General features: G+C 49.4%; 1 protein-coding gene across 4 annotated transcripts in view; it reads left to right on the forward strand.

Moving 5' to 3' along the window:
* The first annotated feature begins 1,530 nt into the window (after positions 1–1,530).
* The window catches only part of HNRNPUL1 (heterogeneous nuclear ribonucleoprotein U like 1), a 36,199-nt gene continuing 23,586 nt past the window's right edge, over positions 1,531–14,143 (forward strand). The window contains exons 1-5 of one of the 4 annotated variants that reach the window (XM_082862496.1): positions 1,531–1,590; positions 7,367–7,492; positions 9,500–9,656; positions 11,593–11,666; positions 13,209–13,348. In XM_082862496.1, coding sequence (XP_082718622.1) covers positions 7,372–7,492; positions 9,500–9,656; positions 11,593–11,666; positions 13,209–13,348 — 492 coding nt within the window. In that variant the 5' untranslated portion in view covers positions 1,531–1,590; positions 7,367–7,371. Of the gene's footprint in view, positions 1,591–3,107; positions 3,526–7,366; positions 7,493–9,499; positions 9,657–11,592; positions 11,667–13,208; positions 13,349–14,143 lie in introns of those variants that run through there. The other 3 variants (XM_082862493.1, XM_082862494.1, XM_082862495.1) reach the window with 3 other exon arrangements.

Here is a 14,143-nt window from a genome sequence, read left to right on the forward strand (position 1 = left end):
TAATGCTGGTCAGTTATAGGTTCTAAGGCTTTATGATCCTCGAAACTTTTGTTATGAGATTCTGGATCCTAAAGATCTAAAATGCTAGAATCTGCAATTAGAAAGTTCTAAGAGTCTAAAGATGGAGGTTCTAAGGTCTAATGTTCTAAGATACAATGTTCCAAGACCTAGTCTAAGAACCTAGATTCTCTGTGTCTAAGATTCCGGATCATATGCTTCAAGATTCTAGATTATTAAACTCTAAGATTCTAATGTTGTTCTGTTCTGTGTTCCAAGGCACTCTAGATCCTATTGGCCCAAGATTCTGGATCCTCAGCATCTATGGTATAAGATTCTACAGTTGGTGGTGACTAACCAGATGCCAAAGTTTTAATCATTTTTAATGTTAGACACCTTTAAGTTCTATGCTGCATTCTGTCTTTCTAGGATTTTAGTTAAGGAGCCAAGCAAGAATTCACAGTTCTAAGTCTTAAGATTCTAGGCACTATAGTTCTAAGATTCACATGTTGTAAGATTCTAAAAGTCTACAGGTCTAGAATTCTAAGATACAATTCCAAGGTTTTAAACTTATAGTTTTATCCTTTTGGGGATAGTTTTATCCTTCCCTTTTTAGCCACCTCTGCTTCCTCTTCCCCTCATGTGGGGTGTGCCCCCTCAAGCCTGTGCAATGCATTAAGGATGCCTCCTTTCCCCAAAGGACAAACTCCCTCCTTTGGGGCCATGCTGCCCCCCTGAGCCAGTCCCTTATGCCCCTGAACAGAGTGTGGACTCTGAAACCTCCAGAGGGGCTCAGATCACATAACACTTTGTAACCATGCTTGTCTCCTCTTGTCTCCACTTAGCTGTCATATGGCCCCTCTCCCTGGCAACTCAGTTTCCCCAGTAAAAAGGAGGGTTTGGTGGGGTCTTGGAGTTCTCCCCTCACTAAAGAGGATAGAAATGAACATATACATAGACAAAAAGACAGGCAAACAAAAGCAGAATCACTGAAACCCCTAGTGAGGAATAGGCACATAGATATTCACAGGGTCACACAGAGACCCTACCCCTCTCCAAAGTAACAGACCCATGAATTAATGGACATACTCAAGCACACCTGGTCACAAATACAGAGACACAAATTCAGACACAGAGAAACACAAAATTACTCAGATACAAACACGTTTACAAACATGCACAGGCAGGCAGTCACCAGGAATAGGAAGAAACTAGAGTAACAGATACAGACACAAATACTCAGACATATAGAGTACGTATAGGGCACTCACAGACCCAAACGTTCAGATTCACATAGAAACACAGGCACAGAGCACCTCTGATAATCACGAGCCCACAAATGGACTCCTGCCAAGGCAAGCCCACTGTGTTTTGCAAGCATCGCAGGCATAAATTCCTGGGTGTGTCCAGCAGCAGATGGAGAAATCCTTGGCAGCGCCCGGACGCCCCCCGGTGGTGGCTCCTGCGAACCGAAAACAGTTCAATCCGGGCCACAAACTTTTTTAGAACAAATCATTGTGGGAAGCTGGGAGGAAAGAGGAAGTCGGACGTGGGCGAGGGGCGGGGTGTCTGGACTGGAACCTACGGGCCCACGTGAGTGTCTGTCCCGCTTCTGAGTGGGTGCTGTGTGTCTAGGTTTTGCCGTGGTGTAAGCTTGTAGTGTAACTGTCCTGTGTGTCTTTATCATTTGAAGTCCCCTGCCTGTGGCGACCTTAGTGGGCTCATCTACACCGAAGTTTGGTGTATTATCCCCTGAATTGATGCTTCTGATCCCACACACGCCATTTGTTTATCTGTATTGTGTGTGCGCCTTTGTCTAAGTAGAGGTTTTGTGTGGCTTTTGTGGGCTTTAGGTACGGCTCAGTGGGCAGCGGACGTTTGCATTGTGTATCTCGATAGTGTACCTTACAGAAGCTTTGTGTCTTTTGAGTTAGAGGCGACAGGTGGTGTAGTGTTAGACATTGTGAAACTCTGTGGAGTTTAGTAGAGTGAGGCTTAACTACGGACCTGTGTGTTTGAGCTTGTCAATATAGATACCGAAAAGGCGGATCTACTGAACAGCAGTTTAGAGGATGTGGGGTAGAGACCCTTGAAATTGTGGAGGTCTTTCCGGAGGGGAAGGCTCAATGATCGCGTGCAGAGTGCCCATTCCACGTAAGATACCAACCATAGAGAAAGACGGTAGCGCAGCTATAAAGAGGCGCCCCGTGAGATGTACTATCAAAGGGGAGAGAGTGTGATTCCCTTTACAACTTTTCTCCCGCTGTTAGTCTAGCCTCTATTTTCAAACCTTCAGGATTCTCTGAAGTCAAAGGGTTGCTTTTCATAAAGGCAACTGAGTTTCTTCCAGATTAAGAATAATTTATTTACTTAATCTCGATTTCGTATACTTCCCTCTACAGCAATATTCGTAAGGCCGACAGTAACCAGAATGGCCAATCTGGGTAGGTTTTCCTAAAACGATGCAACTGTACTAGCTTTAGTGAGATAAGACAGTAACTGGGATTGGTGGACAGACTGTTTTGAAACCGCCCTAACGGCAAGGGGCAGGTCCTTAATGAATTCATCTCTTTCCGGTTTCCTAAAGGCAATCGTGAAAGGGGGGCGGGGGTGTCTGCCGACCCTCCATTTGATTGGTTTCTAGTGGTTTTACCCGCTTGGACTCCTCTAGGGGCGGGAGATTTAGACCAATCAAGATATGTGTTACAGAGACAGTAGTCTGATGAAAGTACCGCACAGGAAAGGCCGTGGGGGGGGGGTGGCCCCGCTCATTCTGAGATCTCATCACTGATTGGTCCAAATCTTTACTCCCTTTCCCTCATTTGACCCTACGGGAGCGGGCGCGCGGGCACTACCCAATCACCGCGCGCTCCTCCTCCCTCCTTTTCCCGCCCTCCCGCTTCGGTCCCAGTACAGACGTAGGCCAACGCTTCCTCCCCGGCAACTCCTAAGCCCTTTCATTGACGTTCTTTTGAAAGACGCACTCTAATTGGCTGAGCTCCTGGGCCCGCGCCCATTGCCCTCATGCGATGGCCAATTGGCACCCTTGTTGCATCGCACGGGGCCACGGAGGAGGGGGGAGGCGGTGGCGGCGGCCATTTTGAGCCGCCGCCGCCGCCATTGGAGTGGGGGCCCCCCCCTTTCCCCCTTCGCCTCCTGACAGGAAAGGTTTAAGGGGGACTGAGCCCTGGGAGGCCGGGCCGGGCTCGGGGGCCGCCCCGGGGGCCCGGGCCATGGATGTACGCCGTCTGAAGGTGAACGAACTTCGCGAGGAACTGCAGCGCCGCGGCCTGGACACTCGCGGCCTCAAGGCCGAGCTTGCTGAGCGGCTGCAGGCGGCGCTGGAGGCCGAGGAGCCCGACGACGAGCGGGAGCTCGAGGCCGACGACGAACCGGGGCGAACCGGGCACAACAACGAGGAGGTCGAGACCGAGGGGGGCTCCGAGCTGGAGGGGACCGCGCAGCCACCGCCGCCCGGGCTGCAGCCGCACCCGGAGCCCGGCGGCTACTCGGGGCCGGACGGACATTGTGAGAGTGCGCGGGGCGAGGGCCGGGGAGCCCGGAGTCCGGGCCGAGGAAGGGCTGTGGGACGCGGGATCCCGGCGCCTGAGGTCGGGGAGACGATCTGAGGATCGGGGGATCGCGCCATCCGCCGCTGAAAAGGATCTGGGGACAAGGCCCTTGGGACGATCGGAGGGTGGATCCTGGCGTTCGGTGCAGGGGAGATACTGGAGTGGGGGCTCTCGGTTTCGGAGATGAGGAAGGTCCGGGGGTGTAGAGGATTCCGGAGCCTAGGGCTCGGAAACCGGAAGCCGTGGTTTCTGGAGCCGGAGACAGTCGGAAGAACAGGAGGTTTTCTGTCGGCGGGCTGAGGAGGATCTTGGAAATGGTGATCTTAGGGTTTACAGCTGGGTAGGCTTGGGAGCCATTGCTAGCCGAGTCTATGGGCTGGGCGTTGGGAGCCGTGTTTTCAGGGCTGGGAGAGTTTTGAGGATGGAGGGTCCTGGAGTTTGCTGCTGGATGGGGTACCGAGAATTCTTATGGGTTGGTTAAAATGGAGTGCTGGTGTCTGACCGGGGAGGGTCTGATGGACTGTGTGTTCTGGTGTTTGATTGGGGAGCACTTAGGGGATGTGGGGGACCACCACGTGATTGTACTGGGGGGACTTCCATCTGGCTGAGGATGGCCTAGGGGACTCAGATCTGGGGCTGAAAGGCCAACCTTGAGGCATGGGGAACCTGGGCATTTGATGCTGGCAATCTGGGGGCCTTCTGGTTGACTTATAGAGGAGGTATATGGAACCTTGGTGTCCAGAAGCTGGTGGAGGAGAGAAGGATGCTTCACTGGGTGAGGGACCTGGAGGGCTAGAGCTGGGAAGGCTCTGAGAACAAATAACGCAGTGGCTATTGCTGAATGGTCTTAGATTAACAGTATGGGATGTTTGGAGAACAAGGGTAGCTGGGAGTGGGTGGGGTAGATAACAAGTAGATACTCGATGGAGTATCTAGGGGATAGAGGATCCTTGTGTCCAGCACAGGAGTGTGTAGCTGGTCTGTCAAATATAGGGGAGGAGAGAGTGTGTAGCATGTGGAGGGTGAAAGAAAACCTGTTGACTTGGCTGGGGACCTCAGGGTGGAGTAGGGAGGAGTGTTTCTGGGGCTGAGCATCTCCACAGGAGGGCTCCTTGGTCCCCAGAAGCAGTTATTTTTGTGCCCAGGGATTGGAGGGGCCTCAAGGGCTATCTGGGAACCTGTGCATCAGCCAGAAGGTGTGACTCTGAAGGAGAGGGGATGGAGTAGATCTGTTACTTTCTGAAGGGAGGCGACCCCGGTATGGGAGGGACTAAATCTGGAGTTAGAAAAGGGTGGCTTTCTAGCAGGACAGGGATCGGAGAGGTTGAAGAGTAAGTAGAAAGGACTCTGGCGTTCAGAGTTTGTGTTATTTCTCTGAAAAGAGGGTATTCTCAGCCATAGGGCTAAGGAAATGGGGAGAGCAAGGGGGTCAGAGAAGAGACTGGATTTGGGGTTGGCATTGGGTATTTACTTGTTGAAGAGAGATGGAATCTTCTGGAGCAGGGCAATCTGAGGGTAGATTTGGGGTGGAGAGCGATTGTCTAGGACTCAGATGCTGGGAAAAGTACTTCCTATTGCAGAGACCTGTGAAGGAAGGAAGGAGTGGCCCAGTGTGCCTGCCTAGGGCAGGCGAGACCCTGGCAGGAATGCCTAGGAAGAAGGGCCAATGGCTGGAGGTGGTTCCAAAGAAAAGTGATGTGCTTTGGAGCATAGACTCTAGACTCAGATTTTGTCTTGGGCAAGTCACTTCACCTCTGTGAGCCCTGGTTCCCTTGTGTGTAAAATTGGGATAATAATAGTGTCCCCACCCCCCAGCGTTGTTATGAATGAGATTACGTTCATAAGGGGCTTAGCACTGGACCTGTCTATTATTAGGAGGTGGATGTTTTAGAGAGCGGAGAAGGGCCCCAGAACCATAGCTTCTCTGAGCAAGGCTTCCTCTGTGAGCACAGGAGATTCTCAGAAAGAGAGATGTGAGGCTTCCGTGGCGAGAAGAACACTGTGCTTGGAGCCTGGAAGAAAGAAAGTGGTTTGAAAGGGTCCCTTGTGTTCTAATTAAGGAGTTATTCTGTGTCTTCCTTTCTCCCCTACCCCTTACAACAAAATCCTTTGGGTCCCTTTTTGTGCCCCCCTCCAACCCTTCCTTCAACCCTGGTAAACAGACCTGTAGCAGACCACGTGATCTGTGACTTTCCTCCCTTTGGCTGCACCTGGTTTGTGCCCAGATATATTTGTCCTCTGAGAAAGGATCCAATCAGTTAGCAAGCAGCAGAGTAGTCTGCCCTTCCCTGTGGTTCTGCCTCACTAGTCCTGGCACAGCCACTAGTAGGGCTCTGGAGGCACCTAGCAAAGCTTGCCCCTGGGGTGGAGAACCTGCTTACTACTAACCCTAGGTTTCCAGAGTTCCCTCTGGATTTGCCTACAAGGTTCTTGAGGGAGTTTCAGGTTTTAGTTCCACCTCTGAGCTTTCACATGTGTCATCCCAACCCCAGGAATGTTTTCTCCGTTCTCGTCACTGAATTATCATCACCTATGTATCCTTTGAGTCAAGGCTTATCTCTTACTTTCCGGGTCCCTGATCTTAGCCCCTGGTACTTCTTCATAGCCCTTAACCCAATCATAATTTTTGTGCTTACGTATTTGTTTAACGTGTGTCTGTCTTACTAAACTGAAGGTTTTAGTGGGACAAGCTTATTCTCAGCTGTATCCCAGCATCTGGTATGTAGTATGTACTCGATAAATAGTTGATGTTATTATTCTTTTTCCTTTCTTTCTTTCTTTCTTTCTTCCTTCCTTCCTTTCTTCCTTTCTTTCTTCCTTCCTTTCTTCCTTCCTCTCTTCCTTCCTTTCTTTCTTTCCTTTCTTTCCTTTCTTTCTTCCTTCCTTCCTTTCTTTCTTTCTTTCTTTCTTGTTTTTTTGGCTGTGCCGCATAGTTTGCGGGATCTTAGTTCCCCAACCAGGGATTGAATCCTGGCCCTGGCAGTGAAAGTGCCGAGTCCTAACCACTGGACCTCCAGGGAATTCCCTGATATTGTTATTCTTGCCACCCTTCAGTTGAGTTGGTCCTGGACCCACAAGACACCTTCCTGGAACCCTTCCCACCTAACTCCAAATATTTTAGGATTTATCCCTAATGAGTCTGAAGGCCACTATTATCATGACTCCTGTTTTCTTAACAGTTCCTTTCCTTCCTCCCCCATTTCCTCTTCAACTGAGATGGTTACCCCTGGTCTTTACAGTTATTGCAGGGTGGAAGTGATTCTTAAAGAGGGTTGGCTATGCAGGTGGGAATAGTGAATTGGGTCGGACAGAGGACTGGTTTGTGCTCTGAACAGTTTTTAAGGTTGTACCCTAAAGGTAACTCTCTAAGCATTATACCACATCAGAGAACAGCTAGGCTGGTAATTTTTAAACTGTGCTCCATGGAATCCCAGGTGTCTGTGGAGTTACCCCCCACCCTAGTGGGGACTTAGAGGGTGAGGTCAAGCTGGACCCCTTCTCTGACTCTCCCATCTCCTTGCTTCAACCAGAGCAGTTCTGCTTCATTTGGTTTTGTATGTTGGGATTCTGTAGAACCCAATCACAGATAGATCTCCAACCTTTTGAGGGGCAAGAAAGCATGTCCTCAGGCAGCTGGGGCCCCTGATTTCCCAGGTGGGTTTCCATCTGAGGGTGTTATCACACCTTTTAGCCTCTGGCAGACTAATTGTCCCCAGTGGGGATGGTGTCGTTTTGCATTAAAAAGCTACCTCTAGTCCCAAGAAACACCCTTCTAACTGGCCATTTTTTGTTTTAAGATGTCATGGACAATATTACCATGCAGAACCAATTCTATGAGACACAGGTCATCAAGAAAGAGAACGAGTCAGGCTACGAGAGGAGAACGCTGGAAATGGACCAGCAGCAGCAGGCCTATCGCCCAGGTAGGAAAACGCACATGATCTCTCTCTCTTGAAGGAAATAGAATCTATGTGTGGGTAGCCCTTACCTTCTGCCTAGTGCCTATCTTCCCAGAGACTTTGCATCTTTCTCTTGGGCATTCCACTTGGGCTTTGTCACTCTGGCAAGGTCTTTTTGAAGGAAAGAACTTAGTCCCACTTCCAAGTGTTAGGAGAGGGGAGTCTTCAAGGTATGTTTTCAGATGTTAGTACCAACATCCTAGAGAGTTGAGACCTGGATGCCAGTATTTGAGTCTTACTTAGAATCTTAGAATGTGGAAGCCAGAAAGGACCTTCTAAATCTAGTCCAGTGTTTCCCACGTTCTGAAGAATATCTTTCCAGGAGATATTATTAGGGACTTCTCAGGAAAAGGTTCCTTGGACAAACACATCTGAAAAATGCAGCGTATTCTATACCGCCTCTGGGAGAGTCACTGTGCTCATTAGAGCATTAAAGATGCTGAGAAGTCCTGGATTGGGAAAAGCTCTGTGTCACATTGTTTAAACCCAGGATTTCCCAAACATGTAAATGTGTCTTTGTAGAAAAAAGTTCCCTGTAGTGCCAGTTTGGGAAACACAATTGTAATGTAGCTGTCTCCCAATTTTACAGATGGGGGAGGTGGCAGGGCCGGGGCTGGAACCAGGAAACTGGCTTCTGGGCCATTGCTCTTGGTCAGTAAGCAGCACTCCTCACCAGTAGTGTCCTAGTATTGGGGAAGCAGGGTCCTACCGTTGAGTAATGACAGAGCCAGGACTGGCTCCCAGTCTTGTGCTCCTTTCACTGTGCTGTGGCCCCAGTGCCTTTTCTTAGTGAATCTAGCTGGTTCTGATTCCATTCTGGTTCATCCACAAAGTGAAATCCCCAGACATTTCTTGTGGGTGGCTCAGGATTTTAATGAATGTAGGTTAAACCGTAGATTTGTGTCAGGCTCTGTGAGACTTGTGGGATCGTTTGGCCCAAGGAGAGTATTTTCCGTGCAGACATTTATCAAGGCCTCCTGTGAGCCCAGCTCTGTGCTGGGAACCATGGAAGTTCTCTTCAGGTGAGTGAGCACCATCTCTGCCCTAGCAAGCGAGGAGCCTTCTCTGAGAGGTTTGGTCTGCATGCCAAAGCCAGGGAGTGACCCAAGGTGGTCTTGAGTTGAATGCTGGAGTGTGTCGATGTGAGTGATCCACGGCATCCGTAGCTGCTGTGAGGGAGATGAGGCTAGACTGACTCCACGGGTTTCTCTTGGTAGGCACGGATTCTTGGAGTCTGCCCGAGACTGGGATTTCCTGTGGTCCACAGCATGTCATCCCATCCTGACTTCCTATTTGTGGTGTGACTTAATGAGGCCGTCACACCTGTGGGCTGGCTTAACTGCAGACCCTCCCTTCTGGAATGATTCTGGGCTTTGTCATAGAGTGATTAAAGCCGGTAGAGTTAGCTGTGGGACCACAACACTGTTGAATTGACTTTCTCCCCTCCATTGTTAGACTGAAGAAACTTTGTAAGAATTGAAGTGAAGAGATTCTTAGGGAGGAGAAATTAGAGAATGTGGAACTGTGGAATCTTAGAAGTTTTGGGGGCTCCCTCCCACTTGGTGCAGGCCAAGGTAGCTGCCAACTTTCATGGGGCCTTTGGCAAGATAGCCAAGGCAGTCATTCGCCTTTAGGTAGGCCCTTAGCGAGCTTGTCCTTGTTTAGTGCTGAAGTCCCCTCTCCCTCCCCACGAAGCCTGAGAGTTATCTGACTGACATCTGTTACCCCATCAACTGCTGGTGCTGATGTGCCTGGATGGCCATCCCCAGCCTCCCTTTATTCTAGCCCTGTTCTCCAGGACAGCCGTCTTGGCTCCCTCAGCAGGCTTCTGTTGAACTCAGCAAGCTGCCTGTGCCTAGACCTCATCACCATAGTCAGGATCCTTCCAGTATCTCCTGAGGTAAAAGGGACCAGAAAAGTGATAGCTGAGGAGTTTCTGAGTGTCTTGACCATCTGGATTTGTCCTGACAGTAGAAGTGAAGACAGAGATGAAGCAAGAAGCACCCACCAGCTTCCTCCTGCCCGAAGCATCTCAACTCAAACCAGACAGACAGCAGTTCCAGAGTCGCAAGAGGCCTTACGAAGAAAACCGGGGACGGGGGTATTTCGAGCACCGCGAGGATAGGAGGTGGGTCTGTGAGGCAGTGGTCACCCTTTTTCCGGTAGGTCTCTATGTCTGTAGCCTGGTGCCCACTGGGACCTTCGTACTAGCCCGGAGGGGCAGAGCAGAGTTCTCCCTCCCTCACACTCTCCCCCAGTTCTTCCTGCACTCACTACCAGATTCAACTTTGCTAAATATTTGGTCCTTCCCTTAGTTCTTCCCTTCCCATTACTTTCAGGGTAAAGTTCAGACACATGTGAGATGCCAGCCTGCCTTTTCAGTCCTTTGCCCCACTGCCCTGCAGTCCAGCACAGTGTTCTGTTCTTAATGGTTGCTTGATATCCCTCAGTTGAAAGAAACATTTATTTCCTGACCTACTCCGAAACACACCCCTTCCATCCATCTGTTCATTCATTCATTATCAGCCCTCGTAGTGCTTTCACACGTGCCCGCCCTTGGGATAGTCCGTGGAGGCACAGGTGATTTGGACAGTGGGTTTTGTGTGAGGGTCAGGAGCTCATGGGTGGGAGTGGCCTCCCCCCTGGTCATTTCCTTTTCCCTTCCCTGACAAGCCTTCCCCCTCCCTTCATCCCCAGGCCCAGACCTACCCCTTCCTCCTTCCCTCCTTCAGCTCCTGTGTGAAGCCTTTTCCAATCAGGGAAACTAGGAATGATCACTCCTTCTCTATTCATCTTGGCTGGTCATCTGACACATTTTATTTCCTATCTGGTGGAGTCCATCCTCTAATTAGCTTGTGACTGTTTAAGACAGGGCCTGGGTCTCATGGCTGTGACTGAAGTCAGGAGATGGAACCCACTTCTTATGAGTTTCTCCTACTACCCCCTATAGAACAGAGGCCTAGAGCTACTTGCTGATGGAGGGCAGAGGAAGAGCACTTGCTTTCATCCAGGGGTGACAGAGAAAGCTTCCTAGGATAGACTTACCATGTGATGATCTCTTTCTTCCTACCAGGCTCTGTGCTAGCCTTGGACTGGCAGGGTAAGAAGGGCACTCCACCAGAGGGAAGCCTGCTGCTGGGGGAGTGCCAGGAACTAGATGGGCACAGTGTACCTGGTCTGAGCATATGGTGGACTGAGGTCATCCAGCCTGGCTCAGGCAGGACTCTGAACATTAGACTCCACACTTCCACCCCTTTCCCTTATTCCCATATTTTGGAAACCACCAGTATTTTCACATAGTCCCTTTTAGTATTTTGGTAGGAGGGACTCTTGTTCATAATTTAGGACACTTTTTTTTTTTTTCCTGTACGCGGGCCTCTCACTGTCGTGACCTCTCCCATTGCGGAGCACGGGCTCCGGCCGCGCAGGCTCAGCGGCCATGGCTCATGGGCCCAGCCGTTCCACGACATGTGGGATCTTCCCGGACCGGGGCACAAACCCGCGTCCCCTGCATTAGCAGGCGGACTCTCAACCACTGCGCCACCAGGGAAGCCCTAGGACACTTTTAAAGAGAAAGAGACTGAAAAAAATGGTTCATTTCAAATCCTTTCAGATGTGGAGTTTTAGGAAGCCTGGAATATGGACAAATTGTAATAAAAGGTTTATCTAAATTCTTACAGATTCCCACTCCTGGCCCAGTACTCTTTGGGCTACCATAGGCTCCCAGAGTTCAGCATGGAGGTAATTCTCAGCGTGTAAAGGGGTGGATCAGAATCTGGGGGTGTGAGAGAAGAGTCTTCTTGGAAAAGCTTCCTAAATGATGCCGATGGCCCTCGTTAGCAGAGCCGGCCCTCTTCAGTCCCTGACCCTGCCCTAGGAGTTAACAGTCATTGCTCTTACTGCAAGGATATAAGGTTCCAGAGTTCTTTTGCTAACCTCTGTGGCAAGAACTTGAAATCCAGGAAGCAGCTTGGAGGCCACTTGTAAATTCAAGCAGAACCTTCAGTTCCCTTCTTCCCTTGTCTGTCCCTTCTCATGTAACGTAATACCTCTTTATGACACAGGGGCCGCTCTCCTCAGCCTCCCGCTGAAGAGGATGAAGATGACTTTGATGACACCCTTGTTGCCATCGACACATGTGAGTCTTTGGAATGCCTGTTTGATACTGCCTTCCACTCAGTATTGGGAGGTTGCCTTAACCTTCACAGAATTCCTGCCCGGCACCATCCAGAGCCAGTGTTAGTTCAGATGTGAGAAACAGCAGAGCTCTAGAATGAGGATGCTGGTTTGGAGACAGAAGATCTGCTCTCAGCTCTAACTGTGAGATTCTGGGCAAGTCATTCTACTTCTCTGAGCTTCTCTTCAGGGAGGAATAATCCTGCCCTAATACCTCAGAGGACTTTGAGTGACATTCATCAGAGAGTGGATACCAGAGCAAGTTGGAAAACCCTAGCACCCTGTAAACACGGAGGGTTGTCATTTAAGCGGGAAGGGAACCTGAGTGCTGCTGGGGAAACTTAACTCTTTGACGGCCGTTTCCCCAGTTTCCATCAGCTGCTCACGTTCCTGGTGAAACCAATGCCGTTTTGTCTTCTCAGGCATTAACCTGGTCTGTCCTCCAGTTCAGTTTTCTTTCCTCTGGATAAGTGGTTTTCCCCTTGACTGTGCATCTAAACACTTGGGGGAATGAATATAAAGGTCCTGTCCCTCCTCAGACCTCCTAAGACAAATTCTAAGTGGTAGAGCCTGTGAATCCGAATTTTTAAACACACCCAGAAGCCCAATCAAGTCTGAGGGGTGCACTTTTCAACAGAGCGGAAAGTTAACAGAAGTTCATTCGTGTACTTCTCTATGAAGCTCATGTTTATAGACCAGTGGCTACATGCTTTGGAAGAGATAAAGACATCTCATCCACAGTCCCTTCTATCGCAAGATCTCAAAGACATATACCCAGAGTAAAGCTAAACATTTTTTAAAGTATTGGGTGGCGGTGGTCCCTGAAGCAGCATCTGATCAAATGCCAGTTGTACAGACCATGGCACTCAGCCTTTAGAGAAAGGAGAGAGCCTACTGGACGAGATGGTCAGAAAAAACTTGAAGACGGGGGAGAGTCCGAGCAGCAGAGTCCTAGGCCCACTTGAGGAGGTGGGAGTCTGTGGTACACCTGACAGTGGTCCTGGGTGGTGGGTGTGGATCAGGGTCAGATGTTTGTGCAGCTGTTGGCAGCAGGAGTCTGGCTTCCACACTAATAGAGTTAGCATGGGAGATGGTTGAAGTGTATGGCAGTGGGGATTAACCTTTTTAAATTCTAAAATCCCTTGAAACTGGTAAGAATATGGACCCTCTCCCTAGCAAGTGTACATCCCCATTAGAAGCATGTGTGTATTATTTCCAGGGGCGCCCCCAACAGCCATCCTGGGACCTCAGCCAGGTGAAAAACCCTCGTTCCTATGTAGAGTGGCTGTTTTCATCCTGTGCAGGCCAGTTTGCAGTAGTCCAGGGCCTTTGTGCTAAAAGGGAGACTGGTTAGGCGATGCGGCTGGCTTCTCATGAACCTGCCCCCGTGATGTGTCAGTTTGTGTACTCCTGGTTAACACTCTTGGGGAACTTACCTCTGCCTGTGCCTGTCCCTCTCGGGACCATTAAAACATCAGCCAAATACAGGCTTTTTCCTCCACAGATAACTGCGACCTCCACTTCAAGGTGGCCCGAGACCGGAGTAGTGGCTACCCACTCACAATTGAAGGTTTTGCATACCTGTGGTCAGGAGCCCGCGCCAGCTATGGGGTCAGAAGGGGCCGTGTGTGCTTTGAGATGAAGGTGAGTGGGAGCAACCAGACGGGATAGGGACAGAAAATAGGTCCATCCTTTGGAATAACCTGTCACCAACCACCTTGGTCAGAGCCATGATTGCAAAAGAGATTTGATTGAGCATAGACTGTGTCCCAGCAAAAAAAAAAAAAAAAAAAGTAAAATGAACTGAGAAGAACTATGTCATTGCTAAATAATATATGGGGAAAGCAGGCTGACCATACATTGCTTCTTCAAACAGATTTTCCCTTGATGGGGTTTGACCCAGGTATTGTATAGCCAACCATTCTAAGGATGACATACTTGTAGAACTAGGAAAAGGAGTTGTTTGGAAAAACAGTGAGCTAGAAAGAATTGCTCATCACCAATTAAAGGGAGGACAGGGAAGAGCAAGAAAAAGAAAGGTTCTGCCATCAGGTCATCCTCTACCATCATCTCTCCACAGTTCCACGTTCGGTTATGTTTATGAAAATAATATGTGCTCGTGTTTAATAAAGTTCAGAAAGCATAAAAGACTATAGGGTGAAAACCAGAGTTATACTCACATCCTCCCAATCCCCGTCCTACCCTCCAAAGATACCTTATGTGTTAACAATTTCTTGTATATCCTTTGCATATCCAAACTTATTTATGATAGGTAATACTTACAAAACACATTGCATGTGCTAGATACAGTGCCAAGTTCTTTTCATGGATATCTCTCTTAATCCTCACAGTATCATCATGAAATACATACTGTTGAAATATATACTGTTTTTAGAGGTGGAAGCTAAGACCAAGGGTTATCGTATTTGCTTGGCTAAG

This window comes from Leucopleurus acutus (assembly GCF_964270905.1).
Source record: "Leucopleurus acutus genome assembly, chromosome: 20".
NCBI lineage: Eukaryota > Metazoa > Chordata > Mammalia > Artiodactyla > Delphinidae > Leucopleurus > Leucopleurus acutus.